This window comes from Sinocyclocheilus rhinocerous, unplaced genomic scaffold, assembly GCF_001515625.1.
Source record: "Sinocyclocheilus rhinocerous isolate Xijiao unplaced genomic scaffold, SAMN03320098_v1.1 scaffold897, whole genome shotgun sequence".
Classification (NCBI taxonomy): domain Eukaryota; kingdom Metazoa; phylum Chordata; class Actinopteri; order Cypriniformes; family Cyprinidae; genus Sinocyclocheilus; species Sinocyclocheilus rhinocerous.
The window spans coordinates 121,306-131,346 of NW_015649224.1; the positions used below are offsets into that span (position 1 = coordinate 121,306).

The 10,041-nt window shown below is 37.1% G+C and overlaps 1 protein-coding gene across 3 annotated transcripts in view; it reads left to right on the top strand.

Moving 5' to 3' along the window:
* Positions 1-10,041, top strand: part of LOC107710329 (ephrin type-A receptor 7-like) — a 118,298-nt gene that overhangs the window by 103,453 nt on the left and 4,804 nt on the right. Inside the window, exons 11-17 of one of the 3 annotated variants that reach the window (XM_016515074.1) lie at positions 2,230-2,291; positions 2,987-3,190; positions 3,960-4,112; positions 5,510-5,700; positions 5,815-5,979; positions 6,060-6,288; positions 6,463-8,186. In XM_016515074.1, coding sequence (XP_016370560.1) covers positions 2,230-2,291; positions 2,987-3,190; positions 3,960-4,112; positions 5,510-5,700; positions 5,815-5,979; positions 6,060-6,174 — 890 coding nt within the window. In that variant the 3' untranslated portion in view covers positions 6,175-6,288; positions 6,463-8,186. Of the gene's footprint in view, positions 1-2,229; positions 2,292-2,986; positions 3,191-3,959; positions 4,113-5,509; positions 5,701-5,814; positions 5,980-6,059; positions 8,187-10,041 lie in introns of those variants that run through there. The other 2 variants (XM_016515075.1, XM_016515076.1) reach the window with 2 other exon arrangements.

Genomic DNA, 10,041 nt, shown 5'->3' on the forward strand with positions numbered 1-10,041 from the left:
GAATTTGTTTGAGTGCATAATGACAAAAGACCATTATCTATTACGGTTATTCTTCATTCTTTTGCCAGCAATATCATTGCATTTTCTAAAAAAAAAAAATAAATGCATTATTCACTTTTGCAACATTCTGTAATTTCGCAACTCTTAAGTCTACTTCTAAAGTCCAAACTAAAGTGGAAATTTAGTTTTCAGTGACAACTTTCCTCTTTTTATCTGACCCAAAAAATTTTACGTGCGTTTTTGATACTGTACCTTTACAACTACACTGCTGTTCAAAGGTTTGGGGTCAGTAAGATTTTTGCTCACCAAGGCTGCATTTTTTGTTCAAAAATACTGGATAACAATAATATTGTGAAATATTATTAGCAACTCTTAAGTCTACTTCTTGCTACAAAAAGTGGAAATGTAGTTTCAGTGACAACTTTCCTCTTTCTTCTGACCCTTAAAATTAAACATGCACTTTTTTGCTACTGTACCTTTAAAACTTAAGTATGTAAATGACCTCTATGTACACTGCTGTTCAAAAGTTTGGGGTAAGATTTTTAAATGTTTTTGAAAGAGACCTCACCAAGGCTGTGTTTATTTGATAAAAAATACAGTAAAACAGTAATACTGTGAAATATTATTACAACTTAAAGCAGCACTATGTAACTTTTTCTGTGTTCAAAATTTGCAAAATGTATATGCTTTCTGTTTGAATATTTTAAAATGTAATTCATTGCTGTGATGGCAAAGCTTGATCCTTCAGAAATAATTCTAATATGCTGATTATATTATTATTTGATATTATATTATATACTATTATTTGATGAATAGGAAGTTCAAAAGAACAGCCTTTATTTGAAATAAAAATATTTTATAACATTTTTACTCACTTCTGATTAATTTAATGTGTCCTTAAAAGTATTCAGTTCTTATAAATAAATAAATTAATTAATAAATGTACACCCCCAAACTTTTGAACGTTAGTGTATAGTACTGCATAGTTACTGACCCATTTTTGCCACTTCATGAATGGTCTGACTCTGGGTGGTCTGGTGAGCTTTACATTGTGAAAGGTAGAATATGTATATATAGTACATAAATCTCTCTTATTTGAATAGAGGAAAAGAAAAACCCTATTTAAATGCTCCCTTATTTAAATTTATAGTGTGATTTTTTTTAATTTTTATTTTATTTTTTTTATATCAAAACTTAATTGGTTCTTGTTTTTATTGTTTTAAATGAAGAGTAAGAGACCATTTATTCAGTGGTATTTTGAAGAGAAGAATGAATTGGGATTTTGGGATTGAATTAGCCTGTCAAAGTGTGTGTGTGTGTGCAACAGCAGATGTTCATGTTGGAATAATTGGTGGCCAAATCACAGCAAGCCCCCTTAATGACTCTAATCTTTCTCCCTGACTTCTCCTCCTCCACCTGCAAATCTCCGTTTTTTTTTTTCTACCATTTGCCTCCTGAAGGCTACACACCCCTCCTCTTCATCCACCTGTCAGGCCATAGACCTCCACAGCTCTAGTGGCATGGGCTCAGAGCTGAGAGCCCAGTAGGAGGTCTTCTGATTGGGGTTGGTCAGGCATGTCCGCTCCTCCCCGCAGGAGGTGTGATGTAGCTGGGAATGGTAGATTGACCAGACTGATAGTGCAGCCTCCTGTTCATTGGGCTGGTCATTGAATTCTGCAGATTGTTGGTGTCGGTGTACATGATTGAGGGATCTGTCTCTCTCTCTCTTTCTACCTCTCTTCCTTGCTCTCTCTTTTGCTCTAACACCTGGGGATTTACCGCTACCCACCTCCCTAATGGAGCGTACTTCCCTCGTCTTTCTTTGGGTGCTTTGCTTTCTATCACTCACTGTCTAATGCTCACTGGAAATACAGACACAAAGATATTATTACACAGTGCTATTGAATACTTCATTCTGATTGGTCAGCTGCAGTTGCAATTGTCTGTCTGTCAGTTCTTTGTCTATCTATCTAGTTTTTGCTACTATACCTTTAAAACTATTTGGCGTTCTGTCTTCCTATCTATTATTTTAACATTATATCTATGATTTTATCTGTCTACAGTGACTTGCTGACTGTATAATCTCTTACATAACACTTACACTTTTATGAAAATGTGTTTTTGTGCCCTTTGGGCAACCCTACCATGTCCTCTTTCCCTGCTGAAGGATTAAACAAACACATGATCCAATTATTTCTTTAAAGGTTTTTTTTTTTCTTATTGCTGCAGGCAACACTATGATGATTGTGGTGGAGAGCATGGCCAACGGAGCCCTGGACTCTTTCCTGCGGGTAAGAGAACGTATTTTGTGTCTGTTTGTTCTGCTGACTATAATATTCTGAGTCATCAGATGCAAAATGCTGAGATAGTACAGTAAATGGTATATATAAAATATTTAAGTTACATTACAAAACCTGCAGATGTGATTTGTTGATAAAAAGAAAACAATGAGAGGAAAGAGCCAAGTGAGGCATTTTATCTAGTCTCAGAGTCAGATGAAGTGACATTCTTGAAATGAAGTGAAATGATTGTTATTTGTTCCAAGTTCTCATAAATATTTCAGTGTTTACATTTTAAATTGTTTCCATTTTCTTTTCCCTTTTTTTACATTCCAATGTCCTTTTCTTACCTTGTTTTTCCTTTTTCCTTATTTCATTTTTCCATTGTTCCTTTTTTCTTTTTTGTCCCTCTCCATTGTATGTTCCTTTCCCTACATTATCATTCCTTTTCCCTTTCTCATTTCTTTTATTTTTCCCTTTAATTTCCTCTCCATTGTCCTTCCTTTTGCTTTCTTTTTTCTTCTGTTTTTATTCAATTCAATGTTTTTCCTTTTTCAATTTTCAATGTTCCTTTTTTCCCCTCTACATCGTATGTTACTTTTCTTACTTTACCACTCTGTTTCCCTTTCTCTTTCCCTTTGCTTTTTTCTCTTGGCAACATTTGTGTCATTCCTTCCTTCCTTTCACTCCCTCTTTTTTCTGCTCAGAAACACGAAGGTCAGTTGACTGTTCTTCAGCTGGTGGATTTGCTGAGTGGAGTGGCGTCTGGGATGAAGTATCTGACAGAGATGGGTTTTATCCATCGCCGTCTGGCTGCTCACAAAGTCCTGGTGAACAGCAGCCTGGTCTGCAAAGTGTCAGGCTTCAGACCTCTTCAGGACGACAAAATAGAGGCAGTCTACAGCACACTAGTGAGTATTTTACCATAATGCAACACAGCACTCTCAAACACTTCTGAATGAGTTTATCAAACTTTTATGTGATTTTTTTTCTTTCTTGCGAGTACTGAATATGCGGCATATTTTAAGAACGTCTCAGTGCTTCATGCTACATGCTACTTATGATAAGATGAATGCGGAAGTCAGGATACAGTACGGCACAATAAACCTGTCTTTCACCTACACAATACACTCACACCGTGATATCACTTTTTTGTGTTTGCCAATGATGTGTTCCTGAATCAACATTTAATCAACGCTTCTTTTATCCTCTTTCCTTTCCTATCCTTTTTTGCTTGTTTTCCTCTCTGATGTCCTTTCCTATGCAATGTCCTGTCCTTTACTATTTTCCTTTCTTTTCTTTATTTGTCCGTTGTTGCTTTAGAGAATTCTGCCCACCATGAAATCTGTCAAACTGATTTGTGTCATTTGTGCACCAAAAAAAAAGAGATTAATCCAGGAACAAGTCCTATTAGCAAAATCATGGTTACTATTGTTGCCCACTTGTCTGGGCTGGTAATTGAAAGGTTTTGGGTTCAAACTCTTCAAAGAGCAGTTCATGAAGCCTTGAGCAAGTCACTTAACCTCAGGTTGCTTAAGTGGAGATAGTCTCTGTAATTAGTGTGCTGTAAAAATAAAACCTTCTTCACAATGACCACTTACTAATTAGTAGAAGAAGCTATAAGGACTGAGTACATTTGTGTCAGTTTGTTAGAAATAACAGGGTCTGTCTTTCTTTTAGCACGGAGGGAAGAGTTTGGTGTTGTGGACGGCCCCAGAGGCCATTCAGTACCATCGTTACAGCTCCGCTTCTGATGTATGGAGCTTCGGTATCGTCATGTGGGAAGTCATGTCCTTCGGGGAGAGACCGTACTGGGACATGGGCAACCAAGATGTACGTCTGTCCCTTTATATTTCTTCTAATGTATCACCACCTGTGCAGTTCTGCATTGCTTTTCCTCTGGTGTTTCTTTCTTAAACCTTTTCTCTCTTTATCTCTTGCTCTTTCTTTTGAGCGGCTGCTTTTTCTCCTCCTTAAGATCTCCCTAAAAATCATTTTATGTTTGTTTGTGATTTTATATTCTTTTTCTCCCTCCCTCTCTCTTTCCTGCCTCTCGCTGTTGGTAGGATGGGATTTTCCTGTGTGAAGTGAGGAGTTATGCATTTGTATAAAAACTGAAAAGTAGCTAAAGCGAGGGCCTTTAAAGACCCCAGATAAAGAGTGTGTATGCGCGTGTGTGCACTTTGACTTCAAGTCCACTTCAGCTCCGTGTCCAATCAGACTCAGAAGTCTCCTTTTCATGCCTGCAGCAAAGATCCTCATAGTCTCTGAAATAAACCCCGGCTGAAGGACATCACACTTTTTGGTCCCCAGTAATAATGTAGTCTCTTAAAATGTAAAGAAACAACAAAATAAAAATTAAACAAATAATTAAGCTTAGCAAAAAAAAAAAAAAAAAACAGGCAAGGACGCATTTTAAAATACACACTGAAATGACAGATTCAGTATTGAATCAGTATTTACACAAATTTTGTATTAGTCCATGCATAGTCTCTATTTTATTTTATTTTATTTTAATAATATTTCTGTGTGATAATAAGATATGGCTGGAAGGCCAAAGCTGCTTTTCTACTGTGTACATGAGACAAAACACATTTAGAACTGTGAAGTCATTATGAATTAAAGAGCCTCACCATGTAAAGCTTTTAAACAAAAGAGGCCGTCTTTCACTACAAATAGTGAAATGCTCAAATGCTAATGATTGCTGGAGAAAGGCATTAATGCATTTAAAGAATCTTTCATGTTATTCATTTGGTTTAAATAATGTTTGTGTTGTCAAGTGACTTTTAAGTAGTACTTTTATTGAATTAAATGGTATTTAGGATTATCTAATAAAAAAAGATCATATAGGGATGCCAGTCAAGGACACATTTTGAAATACCTACTGAAATGAATGAAATAATAATATAATTTGCTAATTTGTCTCAGATATGGCATTTATTAGTGGCAATTGATTTGAAAGTACACCGAAAACTTCCCGGAAAAGAATTCGGCAATGAGATGTGTTTACAATGGGGACCAAAAGTGAGTTCACACTGAAATCTGTTTTAAAACTGGAAATAAACTGAAGCCTTTAGGTTTGAAAATTTTCAATAAAGAAATGTTATGATGTGAAGAAGAAATGTTTAAGATTCTGCACTATTTATGCGTCACTAATCCATTTATTCCATTACTCCAAATAGTCAATAATTATGTTTTTGTGTTTAAATTTATGTATATTTACCTTACAGGTAATAAAAGCTATAGAGGATGGGTTCCGGTTACCTGCTCCCGTGAACTGCCCGCCGTCTCTGCACCAGCTCATGCTGGATTGCTGGCAGAAGGAGAGGACAGAGAGACCCACCTTCACCCAGATCCACAGCGCTCTCAGCAAGACCATGAGGAGCCCGGACAACATCGGGTCCTCCACCCTGGGACGCAGGTACTGAAAAGCTTCTTATGGTTCCCATCTCCATGCAAATCATCCCTTTTCCACTTTCCTATAAGTGTTTGTTTCTCACTCTGAAGACAGAAATCTCTTTCTGTGTTTGTCAAGGACTCTGGGCTCATCTGTATCACTAGCAGAACGAACAATTCCTTCCTTCCCTTCGTTTAGTTCAGTTGGAGAGTGGTTAGAGGCTGTAGACATGGGCCGCTACAAAGACAACTTCACTGCTGCTGGATACTGTTACCTGGAGTCAGTGGCTCGCATGACAGTTCAGTGAGTGACATTTGAATTAAGTCCCTATAGTGCATTTCTTTTATTCGGTTTGTGTGTAACACGCTCCGTTGTTTTTGCAGGGATGTGTTGAGTCTCGGCATCACCTCTCTGGAGCACCAGAAACAGATCCTGTCCGCCATACAGACTCTCAGAGCGCAGGTTATCCAGATGCACGGCCGCGGAGTGCAAGTCTGACAGACCCACAGCAGTGTGCCGACTCGCCGAGAAAAGACATATGGACGTCTGTTCTCGTAATTACCCAGCAGGCCATTCAGCGGTCAGGAGGTGATAACCAAGTCACTGCAAATGGTAGTTTTCTTCCTAATCTTCGCTCTTTCATTCTTTTAGTGAACACTGGTTCTTTTCTTCCACAAACAAGTTCTTGTTTTCTGAGTGGGACAATGTCACAAGCAAGAAAATCCCTCTAGAATAACCTGTGTGCTGATTTTGACCTGCTTTTGACATGAGCTCTATCCCTTTTAGTAGGACTTTAAGGTGGTCGAGACCCTCCGTCACTGTCCCAGAGAAGGGCGGTTTGACTCTGACCAATCTCAGACCAATCAAAAGGGTGACATGTATTCCTGTTTTCTTTATCCAAGCAAAACAACTCATGCTTTGTAGCCACTGATCCTCCTTGTTAAGTGGACTAAACCAAGAGCATGTCATCCATGACCATTTGCTCCTCAGACTAGGTGAACATCTTCAGGAAATAAGTTGAGTTCTGATGTAAGGAATCTTAAATAATATGTAAATCCCTTTCTCTGTGTGTATTCTTGATTTGGTTACTGTCTACTTTTTTTCTTTTTGCTTTCTTTCCTCCACACTTTAAACTCATTTCTGAATTTCCGAGTTTAAATTAGTATTGTCGGACATCTGTACTTGTAATGTTCTTTTCTCGTTCTGTCTCCTATAGGGACAATGTTTGCACTGCAGTGTCCATGACTTACAGAAGCTTGTACTATATTTATTAGATGATTTATTTATCCGTTTACAGATGCTTACTGAAGTTTGAATGCAGAAATATTGTTTGAAAATGGAAAACATAGCACTGAATCTGGACGTTCAGCTGTCATTTCATCAAAATGCACTTCGATTTTGTTTATGTAATTTCATTTTTTCCCTGCACTTTGAAAGTGAGTGAGTGAATGTGACTGGGATGTATACACACATATACATTCACACATTTACAGACTTTCATTACACGCTGCAACGGCAGGTGCCCGATACTCTCGGACATGTACTTGATATTGGCGTTTCGTACAGCGGAAGTGGTTGTTCTTTAGCGAGAATGTTCTGAATGTTCTAGTGTTACTGAATTTAGACTATTGTGTGACGTGAGCGTGTGAACAAGACTTGGTTGGGTTTAAGCAGTATTGAATGAAAGCCTAATTCAGAACATTTACAGTTTGATCATAGAAATAGGTCGGTGCAAATCACATAAAAAAAGACCGTGACACACAGGTTGGATCTGGATTTTGTCACAAATACATATAGTACAAAACAAATGACTGGTTTTTTTTCTTATGTTAGGTTGTTCTTGATTTTTAGGATATAAACAATTAAAGGGTTTTGGAATTTAACGATAAGAGCATCATTTTCACTCTGTTTTACAGTTACACACATACAGAGATGCACATTTATCATTATTGCAGCCATATCATATCTGAACATGGCGCAACCCCAATTAATGATCACTTCAAAATGTAAAGGACAGAGACATGATGTACTGTACTGTTTAACAGCCCTTTACCGAATAAGACTCGATTCCCCCTTTGCATTAAGTGTATCATTCTGATCTCTGTTTGATACTGTAAATATGTATTTGAAAATGCAATCTATTTTTATAATTTGTTTGAATAATAATGTGTTGAATGAGATCCTCTCACTGTGTTGAAATGACTTACTGTTTCAATTAGGCGAGTCGCGGAAAAAAGTTGTTTGAAATCATCCTTTTTTTTTTTTTTTCGGTTGGAATTTTTCATGATTTTTACCTGTTAGAAAAACAGATGGCTGTTGCAATATTGAAACATGTTATTAAAAAAATACAATACAGGTACCCTAGACTTTGTGTTTGCTCGCGGTCTTCGGGCTTCCAGCGTACCTGCCTGAATTCATACACGCATTGGAGTCTATTTTAATCATGTGTAATCAATGTCGAGGCACAGCAATCAAGCGTTTCCCATCAGCTTTCAACCCCCGGAAAAACAGCGGGAAGCAAAAAAGTTGTTCTTTGTTCTGTATTTTTATCAAAAGGGTTATTTTTAATAAATTATTTTCTTTCCAGCTAGATAATTTTTGTATGAAAGTGACAGGATGAAATTACACCAGAGTATTTATTATCATTTCATGTTGTTATGTCTTTCCCACTGTTAGTTATCTAATCCTGATTCTTTTGTTAAATATTAAGTCGTCATTCATTCCAAGCGATTTAAAAATGTCTATGAGCTTTAGTGGATCCAAGTGCTCATATCAATAATAATTCGAAGGGTTTCAATTCTCTCCTTTCACATTTCTTAGTACTAAAAAAATCCCTTGGAGATAATAATGGGGGAGAACTGAAAATACACCAGGTAATACTTCAACTCCCAGAAGTGAGAAATCAAGGCTCAAGTGTGTGTGTGTGTGTAAGGGAGTGTATACATGCTTTTGTGTTCAGATTAAAAGACTCTTCTGTAAGAAGCAAGAAGGGTCCACCACTAAGCCGGTGTGAAGGGGAAAGTTTCCAAATACAAAAGTTTGATCCAAGCAGTAAGTGTCAGACCTCAAATCGGATTTGGGAAATTAATCCGGATCGGGAGCAAGTGTGAACAAACAAAGTGTAGTGGGGCTTGAACCAGCCTCTCTCCGGGAGTAGGCCTATGTCGTCTCTCGAGGTCCAAATACCGCTTTATAAACTGAGTTCAGTTCATTCACTGAGGATAGAGACGTCAAAGTTGTGTGAGTGTATTTAAGTGACAAACAGCCAGTTCTGTTCTGAGGAGGGCCACATCAAAAGAGCAGATGTACAGTGTGTTCTGGAATTCCTGCTGGGCTTTTAGTGGCTTTAAAGTGAACCATGATTAAATGCTCTAGGAGGTTAAAACTCTAAAAACCAATAATTATTATGCATTAATCTTGATTGACGTGCTTGATTGAAGTAAATAGAAATGTTCTTGTGTGTATTTATATAACCTATACACATACAAATTATATATACTGTATATATATTTTAGTGGCTTTCTTACATCAATACGCCCGTAGATGTAGGCTACGTTGCTGTCTTCGTGAGTGAGTCATCAAATCGATTCGATCATTAGCAATTCCTTCAAAACACTGATTCAAGAACAACATTTCTGAATTAGCCTATAGAATATAGCTTACCATTATTTCCACTTAGTGTCAAAAATAGTAAAAGTAGGGGTGCTTCCCAGTAAAGTATTGTTCATAAATCTTTATGATGTCAATACAGATGTTCTTTTTAATGAGCTGTTTTGAATCAGAAGTAGTGATGCCAGATTCGCGAAAGCATTACTCTTGATCTAATCGGTCAAATGGGTTTGCAAAAAAGTTTTAAAAATTATGACCGTTCACTCACTCACTGGATCGTTTGCAGCGGTTTCTCACACCGAAATACGGGATATTTTATAAGACAGAAAACAAAAAGAGCGCTGAATGAAGTGGATATTTACCTACAATCCACTGTAGAAAACAAAACTCGTGTGTCTCATAGTTTGTCAACGATGAAGCAGCTCTTTTGCGTGCACGTGTAGCATGTGAACGACTCCGTACTGCAGGTAAAGATCCAAGACAGGTTTAAAAATTATTTTATATATTTTTTTACAAGTTAAAATTTGGGCACACTTTGCTGGTGGCCAGTGCACTCACTACTGATGAAACGCTAGATGCAGTTCTGAATTCAGCCAATATAATTGTTTCCCCATTTGAGTTTCTAAATTGATATTGTTAAAAAAAAAAAGTTCTGAATTCAGCCACTTTCTTCATGAAATGAGTATTTGAATCATCCGATTCGTTTGGAAGTAGACAAAAGGTAACTTCAATATTGGTATTCTAAAATGTGAGGGG